The sequence below is a fragment of the Semicossyphus pulcher genome, unplaced genomic scaffold (assembly GCF_022749685.1).
Source record: "Semicossyphus pulcher isolate SPU_LCO1_2020_fin unplaced genomic scaffold, fSemPul1.0.p SCAF_7, whole genome shotgun sequence".
Lineage (NCBI taxonomy): Eukaryota > Metazoa > Chordata > Actinopteri > Labriformes > Labridae > Semicossyphus > Semicossyphus pulcher.
The window spans coordinates 14228509-14251456 of record NW_027211748.1 but is presented as its reverse complement, the minus strand read 5'-3'; the positions used below and the strand labels follow the sequence as shown (position 1 = coordinate 14251456).

The window sequence follows — 22948 nt, the reverse complement described above, 5'->3', positions numbered from 1 at the left end:
GTTTGACCCTGAATGTATCTATTTGTTCTGCCTTTGTAAACACTCGGCGTCACATGTTTGTCCATGTAGCGGCCATGCCAGGACTACCTGTTCGTACGCCACAGCATCGACCGAGGCCTCCCCTGTTGTCTTGTTACTTGTCACTTCCTGTTATATAAATTAGATGTACGGTAGCCTCTGCTTTGTCAAAATCAGGTTTGTCATAATCGTGTCAAAAAATGCACACATTACACAATTTCTAAAAAACCCATGCTGACAGGAGAGAGGTTTCAATTTGCTTGTCTGACTCAAACTTATATAATGTGTGAAACTGGATAATCAGCTCATGGCTGAAAAAACTATACTGAGCTATTGTCACACACACAATACAGGTTTTTGGACCAATTAATAATTTTTAGGTGATTTTTGTAGCATTAATGTTTCTTTTTAAGGAGTGCTGTTATCATACAAAACATATAAGCCTTAAAATTCAGAGAAATATATAAGAAATACAGAAGTGTAACAATTTAAATGATAAAGTGGTGTCTTTTACACAAAAAGGTCGCTGCTAAAATGTCATAGAAAGAAAAAAAACCCCCTGGTAATAAATGTGTGAGTCACTGGTGATATTTTAGTACACAGATAACATCATTTGAACTTTGATTAATGTCCATGTTACGATCTCAGGTTGCAGGCTGTAACAAGAGCAACATTTTGCCTTCAGAACAACAAATCCATCCGAAATGTTGAAGCATGTCTGTGTGCAAAAGTGTTGCAAACTAATGAGGTACATTCGTTTTTACAGAATGTAATCTATAGTGTTTGGGAGTTGTTTGTCTCAATAGGCTGTAGTAATCAAAAGTAATGAACCTATTATGAGCAGGACCTCTGAGGGCCCGGCGTGGCATTAAGAGTGTGGCACATAAAAGGTTTATTAAAGGAAATTAAGGTCCATCACTGCCACACCTGCTCCCCTATTATAAATGTATGACAGGTCAGTGCCTTCAATCACAACAGCAAACGAGAGAGAGGAGTCATGTTTCCCATTACCAGGGAAAAGTAACAGCATATCCTATGACTCACAGATTTCACTGGCCTGTGACCACTATACGCCACCATCAGCCTGGAATAATTATGTTTAATAGGTTTTATTTGGGACACACAAGCAACAGCCAGGCAGAGTGGATGGATTTTAACAACTATTTTTGTCTAAACACACGCAGCGAGGTGCTGTCCGTACTTTAATGTCATTATGTGGTGTCATTACATTTTTATCCACCTTTGAAACTTTTCTTTCCCTAAAATTACACTTTATATGTTTGCATGTGAGATGTGTTAGGAGCTTTTTTTGCGATGTTTTTGTGCACGCAAAAATTATTTTACAGCGGATAGAGCGGATCTGACTGTCTGACAAAAAACAAAATGCAAAAATCTTCAAAGTTTTGTAGCTTTTTTCATTTCAAATAAAGAATAAAAGAAAATGTATAGAAAAAAATACTTAATTAGTGGTTCATGTTTATATTGTCTTTCCAGATGGACTCTGAAGGCGAGGAGCAAACCATGAAACCATGTAACGGCAGCACAGGTGAGTACAGCTCTTTAGCTAAACGCACATGCATGCACACACACATATTCCACTTACCGCCATGGTTTAGGGGTATCAGTTCAACAATCCAACTTTATAACTGTCAATTTTATGTATTATCTTACCGGTCTGAAGAGCACTGCACCGCCATTTCATTATTCAGAGGGGAATAACTTCATTAAATTGGAACAGTGGCTCAAATTAGTTAAGGAGTGTGTCTATATTGTGTGATTGAAAACCTCTAGACTGGATATGTCATTATGCAAGTGTTCAGGGCCTCGGAGGCCTTTCGCTATCCGCGCTGGAGCTATTACTACATGTTGGGAAATTCATGGAAAGTGTTATTATTATTGGTTGTGCTTCATGCGAGTAGGGGTAGAACTTGTGAATGAGATTCACGCGAGGCCTCTGGGAAAATTGATTTAGCCTTTTAGATCATGTCGTCGACGCTGTCAAAGGATGAGCGAACGTTGGTGTCAGACTGAATGAAAAAGCTTTTCAGATCAATGAAGAGCCCACTTCTCCATCCTTATTCTGATTACACCTGATGGCATTGGAAAAACAGGATACAAATCCATTCTAAAAGGCCGCATAAAACACTATTAGCTCAGGTGTAGTTACCTCTAAAACATTATCTGCTAAACAAATATGTACAGGTAGTAAAATTTCATTAGCAACAGCCCAAAAGTAGAGAGTGGCCTTGAACCTTTGATGAAGAGTGCGTGGACAGATGCTGTGTGACTGTAGTGGAAATGTAAACATGACTTTTATCTGTTCTTTTTTGGCCTTTATTTCACAGGGCTGGCTGACTGCATCACTGACACTCACAGGTGAACACTTTGAATTCTCTCATCTTTTTCATCTTCATGCCAAAAAGAAAATATTTTCTTCCCAGATCAAACATGTGATACATTAAGAGGGTTTTAACTTAATAAAAAAAAAAGTCTTTAATTTGACCAGTTAGAGCTTTAAAATGAGCCAACTGAGGCCCTTTGTTGACCCTGCTGTGCTTTTTGTCCCTTCCCCTCTTCCCTGCAGCCCATATGGGTCCATGGCGAGGAAGAGGAGTGCTCAGGAAGGGGTGCAGGGCGCCCCCGTCAACAAGAGAAAGTCCCTGCTGATGAAGCCCCGCCACTACAGCCCCAGCGAGGCATGTGAAGAGGAGAGCGAGGACCTGGCACCGCCACAGGACAAAGAAGAGCTGAGGAACATTGACACTCCAGCAGGTAAACAGATGTCCTGTTGTTTTGTCTGTTTTGATGAACAATTGACGCTGAATTTTAAAATCCCATCTGTTGCATTCATATTTCCCTCCCTCTGCCATCAGCCAGCAGCCGCAGTCATTGTGCAGTGGAAGTGAAAGACTACACTGCTGGGTCCACATTAGTTGTGTCTCACGTCCACAAATTGAAGTTTTGACAGCTGATCTGCCATGATATTTCTGGCGTGGCTTTACCGTCTTTTGATGAGGCCAGATTTCAGACCCCCTCATCTGTCCTTTTTCAATAGCCCGTCCAAACCCATTGAATCCATAGAATGAAAAACTGAAAGAGGGGGGGAGCAGCAGTTCACTTTGATTTAAATTAAACTTCTTACATCCTTTTAAACCCGAATTTTTATTGAAGTTGCCTTCTGTGAAAAACAAACAAGGCGTCAACATTGCTTGGCTGATGCTCTGATGTTTCACTGCTTTATTTTGTACAAAGACTTTGCTAAACCACAGCAACATTTCATCGACAACAGTTCGAAATTGTTTATTTTCACTTATGCCACTGGCCTTTTCACAAGCGAAAATGTTTTCTTTTTTCCTAATGAATTGAATTTTGTGCATTTTGGCAACAATGCTCGTGTACATGTGCATTCTCGCCCACTATAATCTGCACTGATTTGGTATATTTTTAACGATGTAACTAAGCAACAAACGTAATTGTCCCTTTCAAAAGCTTTTGTTAGGCCCTCTAACACAGTCTAATACATAATTAGGCATAATGTCTACGGCTCATTATAGTACACATGTGTGTAGTTAAATGGACCAGGAGAGTAGCTCACTGAATTGTGTGGATTCATTGGAAATGGAATTTATTTGTTTCCTGGGTTCATATTACATTACAATTATCGAAGTAATTCACTGTGCATCATCAGTTTTTCCTTTTGTTGATGTGTATTCCAGATACTTTTCCTTTTTATCATCCAACAATGATTGACTGCTGTATATTTTCCTTATTTGAACCTGATATTCAGCGGACCAGCTTTAAAACAAAACAAAATACTGCCAGGATAAAAAAACTCTGACGAGTGTTAAATTGAACGCGGATATTGATAAACAATTTCAGAGCATATTTTTCTGTTATTGTCAGCTTTTGGGTTGGGGGGTGGGGGGGCTATTTTCTGTGGAAAAACAAAAATTGGAAAAGTGGACTGGAAGCAATAAGAATTTCTGCAGTGGGAAGCTGGTCATATCTGCATTTTAACAAAAAGGGAGAAAAATAAGCCTCTCGTTTGGTCGAGCCACACTGCGTTCAACTCCAGCCAACTGCAGCCCTGCTGCAGAGTGCTGGTAATGGCTATTCTGGAGTACAAACTGTTCACCTGTTCCAACACACAAACCACCGGAGGGATCCAAGTTTTTTTCCTCCATCTCTTTCCTTTTTTTACTGCACTTCTGTGTGTCTGTGTTTGTATATGTGTGTGTGTGTGTGTGTACGTCTGTGTGCCTGTCTGACTGTATGCGGCTGTGTCAGGCCGAGGAGTCCATCTGGATGAAAAACAAAACCCTTGTTGCTTCTCTCATAAATGTAAATACGTGGCTTTAATTTTTTCATTCAACAGGGTTTGTCTTTAGACACCTCTCTTCAATTTTTTTTACACAGCAGGAAAATGTCAGGAGCACATCATAAAATGTATATAAAATAAATGTATTCCACTGCGTTTGATATGGAGGTAAATCATATTAACAAAAATCACTTTGTCTTTTTATTAGTGCCACATAATTTATGTTTAAGCTCTTTTGGTAGGATTAAGTTTTGCGCCGCTCTCTTTAATAAGTGGTCGCTGTCTGATAATGCCTCTATCTGTGTGTGATCTGATTCTCACAATCCATCTCGATCCATCTCCTCAACGTATCGAATCTCACTTTTGGTCCTGGTGTCTGGCCACTTAAGAGGATCTAGGCCCGCTGAAAGTCAAAACCCTCACGCTGCAAAGAGCCTTAAGCGAGCATAAGTTTGAACGGTTTGGGAGGATCAAGAGAGATTGTGGCGAATCAATCCAGATGATAGCTTTCCATTGTTAATCACTGACCGTGACTTAGTATATAATCTGTGGTGTTAATAAAGAGTTGTTTCAGATGCTTTTTGAGGGATAACATTAACCCTCTTTGTCCGCTGATCAGACTTTCAGTGTGGGAGGCTTTCAACTGTCTTCTGGCTTTCTGCACATGTGACCGGGATTTATACTAAAAAGAACGACGGCAAAAAAAAGGTCAATGCAAATTGAATTATTGAGAGCACTCAGCAGAATAAGCTGGAGGAAAGAGATTTATGTGAAATTAGCGGAGAAGTTTAAGAAGAAATGTGTATGTATTTTAATTCTTAATCTGCTATAATCATAATACAGTTATCTTTTATGGCATCAAAGAATTTAAATCTAGACCACCATTAAAAAAAATATACACAACTTTATTAGAAAAGCTCTTCTGACTCTCTAATTTCGCACTTAAATGACCTTTTTTTCCTGTCTAATGATATATATGGGACGTTAATATTTTCACACTAAATAGAGACTTTTTGGAACATGCAAAAAATGTACGTACTATTTAAAAACACAGATTTCATAGCAGGAAAAAGGATTGCTTTGTTGCAGGTTATTTTTAAAATCAGATTAAGCGCTCAGCCATGGCAATTTTGATTTCTATTTAACCTTTAAGCTGCTTTAATAGCTTTTTTCAGTCGTCAAGAAACTGCTGGTCAGTTAAAACACACTTTTTTGTCACTGAAATGATCCGTTTTTTGTCTTAGGTGTATAAAACAAGTTCTGCCACACAGACCACCAGCAGCAGATTTCTCTCTGTCATCTTCCCTCCATCTGTGTTTTCAGGATTCCTCTTCACTCTCCTTGTTCTCATCCCTGAAAACAACAATTATGTGTTTTTAAATCAAATATTTTTTTTGCAGATGACAACATGTTGCTGCGTATCTTGCACTTAAAAATACACATAACTAATTAAAACCCTGATGTTCGGTGTCCACCGTACAGTAAATCCCCTCATAATCTTGTCCTAAATCTATTCCGGGTTGTTGCTCCAATTGGAGACACAGACGAAGAAGAAAACAATTGTGTTTCTCATCCCCAGGTTTCATGTTCAACTAGCACAAAGAAGAGTCAAAAATGTTATCTAAAATATACTTGAATTGCTTTGAAATCTTGGAACCTTATGATTATGTTGCAACATGTGTTCTTACTAATCCCCTTGAAGGTTATAAAAAACATGTTTTTCCGCAAGATGTTATTTGTCCAAAAGTAACAGAAAATATAAAACCTTTAAAGGATTGGGAGAAGATTATAGAGGACATTCAATTCTTATCCTGGATGTGACTGAGGGGTCACAAAAGAACATGTTGGGTCTGTCAAGTCTTAAAACATGTGAAAATAACAGATGTTTTCTTGTTGTTTTAGATGGAAACTTGAATGGAGTTGCCTACAAAAATGGCTGCTATGATGCCCCAGCAAAGTCCAGCGATTCTCTCGGATGGTCGGAAGTTACGTCTGATGGCTCGCCACAGTGTGAGCCGGACACGTCTGAACGTCTGCTTGATGAAGACGATGAGGAGCTCCTTAATAATAACAATGAAGAAGAAAACCAAAGTCAGGAGAGGATGAGCCGTACATCATCCCCACAGAGTCCATATGAAGACATGAGAGAGGCCGAGTGGGGGCCTCTGTCTCTGTCTGCCAAAGTGAACGGCTCCGGCTGCAGTCCCTCCAGAGCCCACGAAGACCGGAACAGCCACGTGAAAGAAGAGCCTCACCCAGAATTAGGCGGCCTGATGGCGAGAGCTAACATTTTTCAGGCCGAGGCTCTAAGATACAGGCCGCTCCCGACAGAGGAGGACAGCGAGGGGGAGGCAGAGGCGGAGAGGCCTCCTCGGCTGGACGGCTGGGCTCTGGGCCTCCACGAGCGAGGCCTGGAAATGAGCCGAGGGAGGGTGAACTTCAGCCTGTTGGAGCAGGCCATAGCTCTGCAGACGGAGCAAAGACAGGTCCTGCACCATGCCTACAGGGAGATGGACCGCTTCCTCCTGGAGCAGATGAGCAATGAAAGGAGGCACCACAGGATGATGGAGATGGACGGCAGACTCAACTATCACGGAGGGAAAGGTAACAAAAGCTGCAGGTCATCTAACGATATTCCAAAAAAACAATGACAAAGTTATCCATTTACTGTTTTTATTTCACAAATGCATCCTCCAGCACAAATCAGATGGAGCACTTTTGATTTGTCGCTCACAAAAACATTAAAAGGAATAAAAGAAGCATACGCATGTAAAGGGGGGAGCAAATCAGAGGGACAAAATCCTCTTAAGTACTAAAAACATTTTGGCAACAAGTGAAGTAATAAATAAACAGACTAAAATAAAGAAGAACAAAATTTTCTGATGGAATTGCTCCTACTCACAATATTGGATTTTGATAGGAATCAACTGGATATTTAACCATGACCATAAGTCTTAAATCCTCCTAAAGTACCTCTCATGTTTCCCTCTGATTCTTCAAATGACTGCAGCTAAATGTGTAATCCTAGATGTAATCTTTCGATGGATGGGCATTAAGAAGTGAATGCTCTGTGTTGAACTGTAGCCTTAACTAAAATGACAGATTAATAGATGCGTTTTGTGAAAAAAGTCTCAGGCTTTGCATGATATTTCAATCTGTTAGACCTATGCGCAATATGTATTCAGGAAATTTAAAGTGCATTATGTGTAGATTTCACTTATTGCTACGTTTTTTGATAGAAAACAGAAGGTTTAGGCAGCAGTGTAGTTTTTTACATTGATAAATCTTGTTTCACTGTGTCCACAGACTCTCCACGTACAGATAAAAAGGATATAAAGTGTCCAACTCCTGGCTGCGATGGCACCGGTCATGTGACCGGCCTGTACCCTCATCACAGGAGTTTGTCCGGCTGTCCTCATAAAGTCCGAGTTCCTCCTGAGAGTAAGTCACACAGGCGGTTTTGTGTAAAACGGATGATTTATACTTATAAAAACTGTCAGTTTTAGGATTTACAATCACAGTAATTGAAATCCTCTTAGCACAGAGCCAAAGACAAAAAAGACCTGCTTATACATTTAGTTCAATTCAAAGATGTGCAAACTTTTCAAATACATTTAAAGGATTTTCTCTCTCTCTCTTTCTTGTAATGTGTTGTAATGTGTGAATTCCTTTTTTTTCCCCCTCCTCACATTGGCGATTGTTAAGTCATTTCAATATAACTCAACAAACATTCGACATTAAACAGTAATGTTACAAAAGGAACAGAAAAAGTAATTAACTTTTTCAAAAAAGCGCGTGCTCTTAGTCTGGAGGCAGTATTTGCAAATCAAAGGGCTAGCTAACGCGGCATTCAAAAATAAATAGACAACTCCAACAAACTAATTGGAGAATGTGCACAGAGAAGAAGTTTCTAAGGATACAGAGCGGACCTTTAACGACGCGTTTGTTTTGAAGAATATAATCAGCTGTCTTGTTACGCTCCTCTTTGCACTAAGCTATTTACATTTCAGCCACATTACAGAATTCCTCACAATGAGAAAGCCTTTTGCTTTTTTCTCCCGTTTCTGTCTCTGTAGGATCTTTGCTCTATAGGCTCTAATGCACCAAGCAGTTACATAAATCACCATTTAAACCATGCAAATGTTTTATTTCCAGAATGCTCAGTATATGTCTTTAAGCTTGATTATGTCTTACATGTTGAATTATGTTGGACATCTTTAATGCTAATCTCTTCTCTCCATCCTCGTCCCCCTCAGTCCTGGCCATGCATGAGAACGTCCTAAAGTGCCCCACCCCCGGGTGCACAGGAAGAGGCCACGTCAACAGCAACCGTAGCACCCACCGGAGGTAAACCCACGGGGGAAAGACATTAGAAATCTGCACCATATTCATTAATGAGTTTCAGCATAAGGCTAATGTGTTTGATTCTCTCCCAAACAGTCTCTCAGGCTGCCCCATCGCTGCTGCAGTGAAAGTCTCCAAACCTCAGGACGAGAGCCTGAAATGCAGACAAACACCTGACCGCTCACCCAGGTACACTGCCAGATAACGCTGAGGTCTTTTACTGTTATCAATGTGGTCACATGTGCAGGAAAATAATTACAACAATCATAGACAAATGGCATTCAGCTCTGTAGTGGACTGAAGTTGTAAATGCAGAACTGAGGTTATGCAAAAAAGCGATAAACACTATTATTGTGGAGGAGAGGGGGTATTTTTATTCCCTGATCCCAGCAGAACGCAGTCTATTTCCAGCCTTCCAAGCAGACATAAGCAACGGTTGCTGGTCCTGTGAGTTCCTCTCTATTAGAGATGATAAAAGAGCAGAACTCTTTGTTCCCTGTGGATATATCATGGGCAGCATGCCCACTCCTACTATATTAATTAGTCTGGCAACCTGGCTGTGGATCTACAACACACATCAGATCCCAGACTCTATGTGTACAAAAGCACTGGCATCCCTGAATGGTTCAAAACAATGTCTATACTTAAGTGCTTAATATGAGCCTGTTGGGCACTTGTTATTGCAGTTTTATTGCAGGGCACCAGTTTTTCACAATAAAATATATTTTTTAATTTGTCTCCTCGTAGAGCCATGGGTCTGATAAAGAAGTTCGAGATGAACCAGTTGAACTACAGGCTCTCTCACCCAGTAGCCGCCTTGCAAACGAGCCTCACAAAAGACATGGACAAGTACAGCAGAATCCGCTTTGATTACGCCAGCTTTGATGCGCAGGTCTTCGGCAAACAGCCTCTAATGGGGCCCAACCAGGAGCAGGAAATGTCACACTTCCCTGATTGTAAGTATCATGCAATTTATTTGACGAAAAAAAAGTAATTTGTAAGTTAACATGTTGCATCAGCCTCATTAATGCGTGTGGCCTTTGTTCAGCTACAATGATGCATCTGCTTTAAATGTTTGTGTACTATTAAGTTTAGTCAGAACACCTGGTGTCTCAGTAACTAAATTATTCGCTAATTATTTGTCTTTCAGCACCTCAGCAGTATCCTGGCTTCCTTGGTGCTCCAGGTGGCCGCTTGCCCACCTCTGGTCAGCACAGCCCCCCGAGTCAATTCAAAAAAGAAGACGGTCTCCAAGCGGCAGCAGCGACCGCCGCCATCCTTAACCTCTCCACTCGCTACCGGAAGAACATGGAGGCTGTCGCCGGCCGGCCCTTGGCAACCTCCACAAAGGTAATCAAATTAGACCACTTGGAAAGGTATTTAATGTGGTCATTTTAAAGGAACTCTGATTTGTGTATAAAAAGGGAAGACATCAAAAGGCAGAATTTGGCAAAGGGAGCCGGGCGCTCTGGTGGCAGAAAAACAAGGAGGGTTCCACTCCATAAAGCTTTAATGTACACAAATGAAAATTTGTGTAATCACATCAAAAGAAGAAATACAATCAGCCTTCTTTCCCAATTACAACTACTTGAATATTTTTTTATTAAACATGTGGTAGTGTATTTTGTTCGACATCAGCTGGCATGTAAAAACCCTGAACTGTTGTCTGAAACTGCATCTTGCCCGCTGCAGATGGCAGAGGATATTTTGCTTAGTTATATGATCCAGCATAGGCTGTGTGTCTACACCCGATAGTCTTTAAGAGCATTTTACCGGATTAAGCCAATCAGCTAAAGGAGTTAACATCTGAAAAGTTTAATTCACACTCGTCTGCTGTCATAATCTCCGACGACACTGCATTGTACTCAGCTCTCACAAAACTCGCTTCATGATTAATATTGATCGCATTCTGTGGGTTACATACGTGCATACTGTACTGTAGATGATTCAAGGTTTCCACACCTACACAGCACAGATCGTTGTCTCCCAGCTTGTTAGGCTGAGAATGTGGCCTTGTACCAGGTACCAGCCCACTGAATGAATAAAACAGTGTTAGCAAGTTAATCATCTGCTCTCGTTTACAGCTTAGTTGTCTTGGAGAGACGTACGAAATAAAGAACAGCTTTCAGGTCTGAAAAAAAGGGGGCCATATTTAGAGTGTTATATGTCGTCGGATGCTTTAACTTATCTGCATATGTATATGACACGTTGCAATATCACACACGTACAGGACTAAATAGCTTGCCTTTAAAGCGTGAAGTCAAGCTAATTTTACTTATACAAGCGCTTAGATGACATCATTACTTATTCAGTAATTGCAAAAAAAAAAAAAAAAACTTTCGTTTTTAGTCGCAGTTAAAAACATTAAAATGAAAATAAATCACAGGAAGTATTTTAGTTGTACGCTGGTGTAATTTTGACTTCACATCATCAAACGGCTGGATAATTAAAGTGGACAGCCACATCCAACGTCCATGTAAATTATCCCCTTTAATTAATTTGAAAAGCTCCCCTTTGTTACAAAAATAATGATGTATAGGCTTTAATGGAACATATGCGTTGAATAATTGGTTTCGTTTATGGAAAAGGGATTTCAGCATTTAATGAGGTAAAACTTTTAATGCCATAAAACAGCCATAAGTCATCATGCTATTGCGTTTGAGCGCAGGAACGACAAACACATCTGTCAGCGGGGAAACTTATGCCACATTAAGCTTTTTAATTTTTGCTATAATAATGATGACCTAAAACCAGCAACCCCCCCCCCCCCCCAGCTGCCATCTTGGTTGTGTGTCCTAGAAAACAGATGACACAGCTGTCACTGAAAAACTACACACCAGTGATTATTTTTTTGTGTTCAGCAGAATTAACGCTGGCTTAGTTTGGTACTTTGTCTGGTGTGAGATAACCACTGTATGTATTATTTAAATGCATTGTTTGTTTGCTCTGCGTTTCGAGCTGTTTTTCATGTTTACAGAGAAATGTTGTCTGGTTCAAGTTTTCCACATCGCTGCTGTCATATTAAAAAGACTGTACTGTTTTATCTATGTTAGTTTTAGCGTAATTAGAAAATAGGTTCTATTTTTATCCCCTGAATCATTTGTTTTCATGTTAGCACGCACAGCATATTATTTCTATTGAACAACATGCTGTAACACATGTTCATTGGTTAAATACTCAGGATTAAGCCTTTTTGCCTTTAGGACATGCTCATAGAGGTGGATGAAAACGGCACACTGGACCTGAGTATGAAGAAGAGCAAAGAGAATGTAAAAGCGCAGGCAAAAACACCTTTCGACGACCCGCTGTCCCCTTCTGAGTCCTCCGCCGCCAAAGGCGGGAGCGTGCTCATCAGCCCCGCCTTCTACCAGCCGCTGTGTGAGAGAGACAGCTGGGAGAGCCCCGTCCCCGTCAACTTTAGCAAAGCACACGTTTTACAGGACCCAGAGGTAAGAAAACAACAAAAACAAAAGAGCTGCCCCTTTAAATGTAACAATGGAACATACGCACCGAGTGCGTAGACTGCATAAAGTGTGTAAAGTTATTGTTATTGCATGTGAAATGTGAATGACAAAGGATGAGGGTCAGAGTGTGCAGACTCTAATGTGTGAACATTTTACGTTAAGTAAAAGTAAAATTCTTGATGTACTTTAAATACTTGAAATAGTTTCTTGTAAGCAGGACCAGAGACAGGATATTTGAAATAGTGAGAAATAATAATAATAATTTGGATTTTTCCTATTATATTATTTAGTTTAGACATTCAATTATATTTTCTGCATGTTTCCCCACACAACTTAATGTCCTCAAATAACCATGTCAGGTCCTTTTCTCTAAATTATAAATAAATTCTCGCCAAATAAAATCCTTATTTTAAGAACACTTACTTTAGGATTTTTAATAACTAACCTGAAATAACGTGTTACCATTTAATTTACCAATATAAAGGTCTGATTGCTGTTGGAAAGTCCTGTTGTCACAAACAGGAATTAAAGAAATACTTAATAATATTTATTTATTTACTTTGTTGGCCTAAAGTGACAAAACAAATCATGTACGGACTTATTGAGTCTAAAAATTTAGTTAAAGTAGTCACATTAAGTCTGAAAGAAGTTAAAATAGCAAGATTTATTTAAAAATCATTCAAACAGTCCTGTTTAAGCGTCTTTATCCTTTTAATACTAGAATCAATCTACACAGTTTTCTGATCTTACAATATAAAATCCCTCCTGGTTCTGAAATCACCAGATTTCTAAAACAAAATGACAACGCTCTCTATTTACGCTACAACTTTACGACTAACATGTTTCGTAAGAACACTTATGGTTCCTGACATAATATCTTGAATTGACTAGATGAAATATTTCTACACTGAGAACTGCGTGCATCATTCCTGCACGAAGGCCTAAATGAATCTTAATGTGGGTTTTTAAAGGTTTTCTTCTCTTTATGTCACAGTTAGCGTTCATCTGTGGTTGATATCGTGAGTTATCACATTACATTTGACCTGCTTTTTAATCATAGACAACATCTGGTGACTGCACAATCTTGCCCATGAAAAAAAAAAAGGAAATCCATACGTCATGGCCATACATCGTAAATACTATGTGGATTAAGAGTGACTTTAAATGGATATATGGTTTACTACAGTATAAGTATCCTTAAGCATAATCTCTTTGCTTTGCACTCTAACCCTCAGGGTTTGTGTTTTAAGAGTGTTATTCAGGGCTTTTCATTAATTATTCACTTTTAGGTCATAGCAGACCGCGGTCGGGCCTTATGCACAGTCGAGGCTGTGTATTTACTTTGTTTCTTTCTCTGCAGGAGGATTACGATCACGTCTCCTTGGAGGACCAACACTATCAAGGAGACGGCAGCATGCTGAGTCCCAAAGCCAAGCTGCTGTTACGAGATGCAAAGAAAGAGCTTTTGAGGTATGAAGAATGAAACATCTAGAGGCATCTTTATCCAGTCAGCTGTGTATAATGTGAGCCTCCCTTTCAGCAGGCAGATGGTCTGCTTTATAAATAACAAGTTTAACGCCAGAACATACCTTTGTTTCACTAGGACAGTTTGATATAAGTGAGTCAAAAACACTGAAACTCACTGTGTTGCCTATCACTGTAACCGGTATGTCTGCAGGTTCATGTGGAGCAGAAATGTATCTATTTGAAAGTGAGTTTTCTCCCTGTATGTCCTACAAGCTTACAACTCTCGACTCTTGTAGTTAGAGTGCATGCTCTGCTGGGTCTCCTCTTGAGAATCACACCACAAGAAAAAGTAGGACCCTCTAGTTTACCGCAGCACAACAACCCCCTCAGATCTCCTCAGTGACATTCAGAGACATTATTAAACCCAATGTTCAGCAAAATAATTTTCTACTAAACTTCCCGCTGTACTAACTCTTATTTTTCTCTTTAATACCCATGAAAAGGTTGTCAGTGTAAAAAGAAAGATTCAGTTGAAGCTTGGCAAAGTCTGTGGGAAGTGGAGTAATCTGTGCATTAAATGCTTTGTGTTCTCCTGCAGCTGTCCGACCCCAGGCTGTGACGGCAGCGGCCATGTGACGGGGAATTATGCATCACATCGGAGGTACTGTAATTAATTACACTCTCATTAGCACCAGCTAGCAGATATAGAGACAAGAGGGAAACAGTGCTGGATGCTTTAATTATGTTTGTTGCAAACTTGTCACATGGCTTGTTGAGTTGTATTTCGTGTGTCATTTGTTAAAAACGCGCTGACAAGAAAAAGCTTCTCGTGACGAGGAATTGTGTTTTCATATAATTTTGTATAAATATGCATTGAGACATTGTATTAAGATTATTCAATTCAGCTGTGATCAAAGAGTGCATTAAAATGACTGTTAGCTCTTTATCCTCTCTAGTGTGTCTGGATGTCCCCTGGCTGACAAAACACTCAAATCACTGATGGCAGCCAACTCTCAGGAACTAAAGTATGTGTTTTGAAAACTGTTATTGTTGCTAAAGGATTTATCACGTTGAACTAGGCAGCTTGTTTGTGCCTCAGCTTGGGTCAATGCTTTCCTTTTCCTTTTTCCTTTCTACTACACATTATGCACGATTTCCATGTTCTCCACATGAAGTTGTTTGCTATTTGTACTCTCTTTCTGCATATTAGCATGAATCCACCGCTCTGCTCGCAGTCTTTTGCTGTAAAAAGCACCTGGTCTCTGTGTCTCTCAACCTGCAGGTGCCCAACACCTGGTTGTGATGGATCTGGACATGTGACTGGGAACTATGCTTCGCACAGAAGGTAGCGGAGAGAAATCATCGCAACCGAGCATGAAATACATTTATCAGATGCATGACATTCAAACAGATGGTGAAAGTCTCACTTTATGCTGCAAACATGCTGCACTTTTGAATTCTTGTGTTTATTGATTTACTTGGCTGCCTTTTTCATACATCCATCCGTGTGTCTAACTGTGCATTTATGTTGTGTTTTAAAATCCCAATTAGCTCATAATTTAGAGTTTACAACAAAAAAAACAGGTTGCTTTGTGCTCATGCAACGAACAACCTGATTATTTGTAGCTGTGCTTAAACATGCCCAGCCTTAAACTCCACAAACCTTAGAGCTGCCTTAAACAACACATCTTTTACGCTTACTCCTCAGTATATCTCCTTCACTTTAACCCATACTGTCTCCAATCGTTTCTAGCCTGTCAGGATGTCCACGTGCCAGAAAGGGAGGTTTGAAGCTCACACCAAACAAGGATGACAAAGATGAGCAAGAGCTTAAGTAAGAGATTTTTTCCCCCTCATCCCGTGCTGTCATGTTTTTTGTTTGGAAAATAAAACAAGAAAAACATTGTGAAAATGCGTCATGCGTTTGTGCCCGTGGCTTTATACCTGGAGGCCATTAAGTTAAACAAAGAAAATAATTCTTCTTCCGCGTAACATTAGTGAATTATTTTCTAAGGATTAGCAACGTGTTTTTGTGGGATTTTTTCAGGGTTTTTGTATTTTCCCTGTTTTCTGAATGGAATATCTGGCTTATTACTCTTCCCTGAGTGCTTTCTTTGTAATTATACTATATTAAGAAAATGTTGAATTGCCCGCTCTGATGGCATTGCACTCATTTGCAGCTTAATCACTGTCTGGGAAAGTGTTATTGGAAAAAAAAATAATGTAATTGATTTGCAGTTAAATCCAAAGTCAGATATATGAGCCCTTGTTTACTTATACATCTGGACACAGATTTTTTCTTTTTAATTACTAATGCAAGGGCACGAGCTTAGGAATTAGACTGGAATAGATCTCATACACATTAAGAGAGAAAGGGAGAGGAAGGGGGAGGGAAGCAAATGTCCCTAGATTATTGTAAATAGTGGGCCATATGGCATGGCTCCATTGTCCTGGTGCCTTGCATCAAGCTACCTACCTGTGCTGGTTGGAAGTAATGGGACTGCTGTTGTTTTGTCCTCTAAGTGCTGCGCTGCTGTCGAGTAACAAAATGCTGAAACAGGCTTTTTGCAGCAGCACTCTGCAGCATGTGTGCTATTTGTATCATCTCAGGTGACCTTTCACCTTTATCAATAAGGGAAAGGGTTAGCCACCCCCTAAATTATGTTCTTTCGCATGAGGGGATACACGACAATTATCTGTAATTCATGTCACTCCATTACTGACCTGCAGAAAACAGGCCTGGATTCCAACTGACAAACTCTTAATGATATTCAGAGTTATGTTTTCAAGCACAAATATCAGCAACCCTGAAATGTATGCAGCGTGCACAGAGCGCTCGCTCCAGCCCAAGTTTCAGAGGATTAGTAACTTATAGTTAATGCGATTATTTCTAGTTTTGGCGACTTTATTTTTAATCAGCATTTGGCTGGATTAATCAACTTAATGGTTAACAAATCTTCCGGTCTAGTTATTGAAAGAGAGATTTGTTGTTTTTAATGATGTGGTTGTTATTTTTTGAGCAGTTAAATCTTGTTTTGTGTGCAGCATAGAAATATTATTAAATGCAAGTTAGTCACATTTCTGCCTGTGAATCAGCCGCGTTCGCAGGTTTACAACATGCGCCACTCTTTGTCTCTCTCTCTCTCTCTGGTAGGTGTCCAGTAATCGGATGTGACGGGCAGGGCCATATATCGGGAAAATACACATCCCATCGCAGCGCAGGCAGTTGTCCACTCGCTGCCAAAAGACAGAAGGAGTCGTCCATCAATGGGCTGCCCTTTGCCTGGAAGGCCAATAAACAGGAACTGCCCCATTGTCCCTTGCCTGGCTGCAATGGCCTTGGACATGCCAATAATGTGTTTGCCACTCACAGAAGGTGAGGTCGCCCGTCCTCCATTTTATCTCTAAACAATACAGCTGGTCGACATGTTGCATTCTTACAATGGCACCTTCACTCTCATTAACAAGCTCTATTGATGCTTAACTTGTGTGATTTTCTCCCACCTAAAAAATTGTCGTCTATGACCTGCTGAACTAGTTTGTCGGGTTGCCCACTGAACGCACAGAGTATCAAGAAAAAGCACTCAGAAGAAGAGATGATGACTATCAAACTCAAAACCAGCAGTGGTAAGCTCCTGTGTTCGTCTTTTGCTCTAACATTTGTATTTAAATCAGTGTGAACATGATAAATCAGCTGATTTGCTTTAACCCAGGTGTTGAAAACAAAGAAGATATTCAACATTTGGATCATGAAATAAATGAACTGAATGAATCCAACATGAAAATAGAAGCAGATATGATGCAACTTCAAACCCAGGTAAATATCCACTCTGGCATGTCTCGTTTAAAGGACTAAAAGAGGTTTGAGATTTCAGCTTTACAAGTTTGTTTTCGTGTTGTTTTTTGTACCCGAAAGCAGATCTCGTCTATGGAATGTAACCTGAAGACAATTGAAGAGGAGAACAAGATGATCGAACAGCACAACGACAGCCTCCTGAAGGAGCTCGCCCGCCTTAGCCAAGCTCTCATTAACAGTCTAACAGACATTCAGCTGCCTCAAATGGTACAGTAAGCCTTGACCACAGACTGCACTACCACTCATTATATCTAACCTGTCCTGGAAGAAATCTCATTTTCTATAAATTGTCTTTTCTGCTCTGCTCTTTTCACTAATAGTCACACATGTTTTTGTTGCAGGGACCCATCAGTGAGCATAATTTTGAAGCCTATGTGAACACATTAACTGATATGTACAACAACTCGGAGCATGAATACTCTCCAGAGTGCAAGGCCCTCTTGGATAATATCAAACAGGCTATTAAGGGCATCCATGTTTAAGCTGTAGAGCTACCAAGAGGTTTCTTTGACTTGGGATAATGGCACTAGATAGCTCTATTTTACTGAAGAGTGCTGGCCTGGCTGCATGTATAAGACGAGGCTTTTGGAAATGTGTTTGGCATTTCCCGGTAAACACACTGCACTGAGAAAATGACCAGCCAGGTTTGTAATGCTTTCTCTGTTTCTGCATTCACTTGATATGTTTATCCTGGTGAGATTTTTACCCCTCTTGCACTTAATTATTTTGTATGGTTTGCTTGATTTTAATCTGTACGTGTTCATGTCATTCTTATATTATCGCTATTTATTATTATATTTGTTCATCAGTGTATTTATTTCCTGATTTTATTTATTTCTAGAATTGTAAATGCTTAATATTTGAGAAATCTGTTTCTGCACATTGTAAATTACATAGAAGCACATTCCAATTTCATGGCATACTTTCGCCATCTAGTGTTGAAAACGTATATTATTATTATTATTATTATTATTATTATTAGACCATAAGTTTGATTCCCTTCAAAGTAAAAAAGCTACCAAAAGGACTAAGCATCGATATTTTTAAGCATTGCTTTTGCTTTGTTTATTGGAAACTGAATGTATGGTGAGACAAAGTGAACCCTGGGATCAAAAACATGCAATGCAACCGTACTGTACCTTTTTCCTCTCAACCAATAGCAGCTGAATGCAACCAGGAGGTGACAGTGAGCAAACATGCAACAACATTTAGTGATCTGAATGTCGGATACTGCTTTGCATAGCGTGCCACAAGAAGAGTGCAACACAAATCAAAAAACCCACTTTGTCAAGATGTCTTTTTTTTTAAATATAGATATTAAACTGCCTTCTGTGCACACGCTTTGAAGTGTGCATATAGTATGTGCCTAAATGTATATGAATCCATAAAAATATACGAGTAATATGTTTTGTGGTAGGACAGTATTATGTGGCTGGTGTCTAATTTATTATACAGTACAATTATTTTCATAGGAGGAAACGTTCCTGATGACTGTTTGAATACCGTTGTCTCAGTAGCTGTAATCTCAGAGCCAGGTTTGGAAACATCATCACTGAGATCCAAAAGTCTGGTGTTTATTTTCACTTTTGCTAAAGGGGAAAAAAAGAAAGGAGTTCATTAAAAAAAACAAAAACACAATTGTTTAATCTTAAACTGCTTACAAGCCTTAACATTTCAACCGGTCTTACAGTTTGAATATTCTTGTAACGCTTGGAGCAGATTTGAATAGTAGCCGTTTCAAACCCGAGCTGACTACCACCACGACTCACGTTTCAGTTTCACTCAGTGCGAAAGAAAAAAGACAAAAAAGAATGAAAACATAGATAAACGATAGTTGTTGGCTAATCAGTTGTTTGTTTGCATCGATTGCACTTTTGTATTTTCATTTACTTTCAATGTTTAGTTCACCACACTGCCCTTGAAAAAGAGGGAACCTGTAGTCACGTCACCAAACAAGAGACATCTGAATTTTACATTCAATTAACATTTTCTGCAAAAAAAAGACGTCAAACACATGTAGCCTAGGACTAAAGAAAAAAAATGTAACAGCAAAAGAGCCAAATTACAAAAAAAAATAGGTCCCTATTTTATCCAAATACTCAAAATGTTTTAAAGAATTTTAATCTTTGAAAAATTTGAATCACTACTTTAAACCTAACAATCCTTTATTTATCATTTAATATTGAATTCCTCTACCACACATTGTTTGCTCAGGAAGTTTTGTGAATAATATTTATTTTTCCCTGTTAGTATTCGATGTTTTGTAATGTGAAATGCTTTTTTGTGGAACGATATTAGTATGATATGAAATTGTATTGTATTTTCTTTTCTTTTACATTCAAATGTAATGCTTTTTTTCAGTTGGAGTAGTTTGTAAATTGAAACTTCCTATTACTTTTACTATTTCATAATAAACAGATATGCGCTGTGTTGTACAGTTTGTGTATGGTAGAAATAAACTTTTCAAATGGTCGTGTGCTTTCTCAGAGCTTCTGCTGTCAGTGTAAACCCTGTCACCCCCAAAAGGGGTGATATTTCCTTTGGCACTAGCACCACCGTGTGGTGAGTTTAAGGCATTACACCTGGTGTGACAGGGAGTGGTTCATGGAGCCCAAATACTGAGAGCTGTTGAGGTTAGATATGAAATTAAAGAGGTGGATCAGAGGCCTTAAGGTTCAAGATGCTGATTATGTAACTGCAACATCTCGAGGTTGTGTCCAGCTGTGTGTCTCCTTTAATTCATCTCCTTTAACTAATGAAAGCAAGAAAAGACCAGCAATACTTAAATCAAAATATAGTGCTGCAGACAACAACGTTATTCAGTGTAATAACTTTAGGGATTATTTCATTCTAATTTCTAATTTAATCTATTAGTCATCAGTAAATGTCAGAATATGGAAAACTATAATCACAATTTCCTGAGAGACTGTGGCGTCCTAACATTACTTGTTTTGTCTGACCAACAGTCCAAAGACCAAATATGTTTATTATAAGACAAAGAGTCAAAATCCCATTGGTGGAATGTAACTTCAAACATTTACTCAAGTTTCTGTACATACTTTACTCCAGACTTTTATTTTTATACCACTTCCTGCTTTTAATACTCCACTTACTTAAAGGGATATTATTTATTTACTTATTTACACATTTATATTTTTTACATACAAAACATAGATCTTATCAAATATAATGTTTTGCCATGATTAAACTAACCAACAATATATACAGGTTAAGATGAAAGTATAATCATAATAATAACTTTATTTATATTGCACCTTTAAAAACAGATGTTTGCAAAGTGCTTTGACAGACAAAGTACAAACAGGAACACAGGAAGATAACAGAATAATTAGTCAACAGCCAGGCCAAACAGAGGGTAGTAGTAGGCAAGAACACAATGACAACACATAAGGTCAAACAAGAATTAATGCAAATAAAAACAATGAAAGCAATAAGACAGGTAGACCTAGGAGAGGCACTTAAAGCAATACAAAAAGATAAATAAAAGATGATTAAAAAGATTATTAGAAGACGGCATCACACCAGAGGAAATAAAACACAAGTTGAACAATTAGTGACTTGATAAGAAAATTGATTGACAAGTGTGTGTGTTTTTCATGTAAACATGTGTAAAAAACAAACAAAAAAAACAAACAGTTTTGACATACTTTATCTTGTGTAACATATTCAAAGAGGGACTTTAACTTAACCTAAAACAAAGAACTTCTACACTGAGCGATTAGTACTTTAACTCAAGGATCTGAATACTCCCCCACTACTGACAAACTGCAACAATTCAGAACACGTTTGTTTGTTTTTTTGTATTTAGAATGACAATAAAATGAAAAGTTTGATCAATTATCAGAAAAGTAGCTTAAAATTTCTGGTCAATGGTACCGGTCCTTGAAGCATTAGTCGCAGGATCAACACCCTCCACTCTCCCTCCCATATTTACTGTACTATTAAATAAAGGCCACAAAATAATCTTAATACAATCTGATTGAGTTAAAACGATTTATTTTTCATTTACACATTTAAACACATTTAAAATGTACACCTTTATAAATACCCAGTCAGACCAGAACAAACAACATGTAGGTAAAAAACTGCCATAACAGTAGTAGGATATACACACAACGCAATAGAGAATATCAGAGGACATTAGTGCAGGAAGTGCAAGTATTTATCTCAATCAATCAATTAATAAATAACAGGCTGGAGGCAAAATCTGGTACACTAACAATAAAAGAGGCTTTAAAATAATAAAATGACAAAATAACAACATATATCTCACTAAACAAGCAAGATCATATGTCACAGTATCACCACAAAACCATACAAAAAGGTGAAACTTATAAATCCTGAGTGTTCTTGTTCTAATGGTGAAAGTTACACACTTTATGTCTTTATTCCAGACACACAGGTCCATAACAGCTCAGTGTTTTATGATAGGAATCTCTGTACCTTTGAAGCATCTATTGACCTTCACTTAAGTGAGAAATAATAGTCAGCATATGTGATGTGCCACTGAAACAAAGAGTAGCCCGGATAATAAACCACAGTGTAATTTGTGGTGTGGCAACAGCACAGCATTCAACATATGAGGCTTCTGGCTCGCACTCAACACAACCACAAACACATTTTCAGTTATGCCTCGCAGGGACTTCCTGTAATGTATATGCTGCAGAGTGAGTCTCTGGAGAGGTGCACATATATCCTGACAGCGACGTACACACTGCTGAGGTCTGACCTCTGCTCACCCCGCTGTAGTAAACAATGTCTGTTTACATTTATATAATGAAACAAGAGGCTACAAGGTATTCGATTTCATGGAAGACGACAGTCTGACCACGAACAAAATCTTGCTGTTGTGAGCTGCAATCATTTTTTAGATACATTTTCATGAAGGCCTCAAAGCTGCTGCTGAGGACACAGAGGTCATGTCCTCAGTCAGTGCTGTAGTGACCTGTGGAGGAGTTTACATGCTTCATTACAAAAGTTACACATGATATGATCTCTCAAAGTTTTCTGTGATACTTTATAGTTATCATATTTACATTTTTATATTATTAAGATAACAAATACAGCTCCCTTTTAGCATTGTATTCTTGACAGTATAGATAAAGAGCATGAATAAAATGTGAAATCAATCTAAAATCTTAAACTTTAAGGCCTTATTTTTGTTGAAAACGTTCTAGGTTAGCCAGAAACTCTTGACCTCAGTCTAACTTAAGTCCTGTTTACAGCCCTGGTTTCATGTACTGAAAACATATGAAGGGAAAATCCACACATACCTGGAAAGGGAGATGCTGAGAAGCTGTTGGAGCCGTTAGTCACGTGACGGATGATCCTGTATGAGTTCTGCAGACTGTATTCAATTTTGCGTATTTTGTGGTCATGCACTTCCGGCGCAATACCTCGCTGTTACACAATGAGAACAGTGACTGTGGGAGAATAAAAATGCTTCACCTTAGAGGACCG

At 38.9% G+C, this 22948-nt stretch overlaps 1 protein-coding gene across 3 annotated transcripts in view; it reads left to right on the top strand.

The window, feature by feature from the left end:
• Positions 1-19921, top strand: part of st18 (ST18 C2H2C-type zinc finger transcription factor) — a 31894-nt gene extending 11973 nt beyond the window's left edge. For 2 of the 3 annotated variants that reach the window (XM_069685183.1, XM_069685184.1), the window contains exons 3-22: positions 1513-1564; positions 2364-2394; positions 2603-2790; positions 6239-6940; positions 7643-7777; positions 8593-8683; positions 8777-8869; positions 9428-9636; positions 9831-10030; positions 11884-12129; positions 13505-13614; positions 14210-14272; positions 14568-14636; positions 14894-14956; positions 15365-15445; positions 16766-16987; positions 17150-17238; positions 17325-17428; positions 17528-17674; positions 17809-19921. In XM_069685183.1, coding sequence (XP_069541284.1) covers positions 1513-1564; positions 2364-2394; positions 2603-2790; positions 6239-6940; positions 7643-7777; positions 8593-8683; positions 8777-8869; positions 9428-9636; positions 9831-10030; positions 11884-12129; positions 13505-13614; positions 14210-14272; positions 14568-14636; positions 14894-14956; positions 15365-15445; positions 16766-16987; positions 17150-17238; positions 17325-17428; positions 17528-17674; positions 17809-17949 — 3036 coding nt within the window. In that variant the 3' untranslated portion in view covers positions 17950-19921. The remainder of the gene's footprint in view (positions 1-1512; positions 1565-2363; positions 2395-2602; positions 2791-6238; positions 6941-7642; positions 7778-8592; positions 8684-8776; positions 8870-9427; positions 9637-9830; positions 10031-11883; positions 12130-13504; positions 13615-14209; positions 14273-14567; positions 14637-14893; positions 14957-15364; positions 15446-16765; positions 16988-17149; positions 17239-17324; positions 17429-17527; positions 17675-17808) is intronic. The other variant, XM_069685182.1, reaches the window with a different exon arrangement.
• The last annotated feature ends 3027 nt before the right edge of the window (positions 19922-22948 follow it).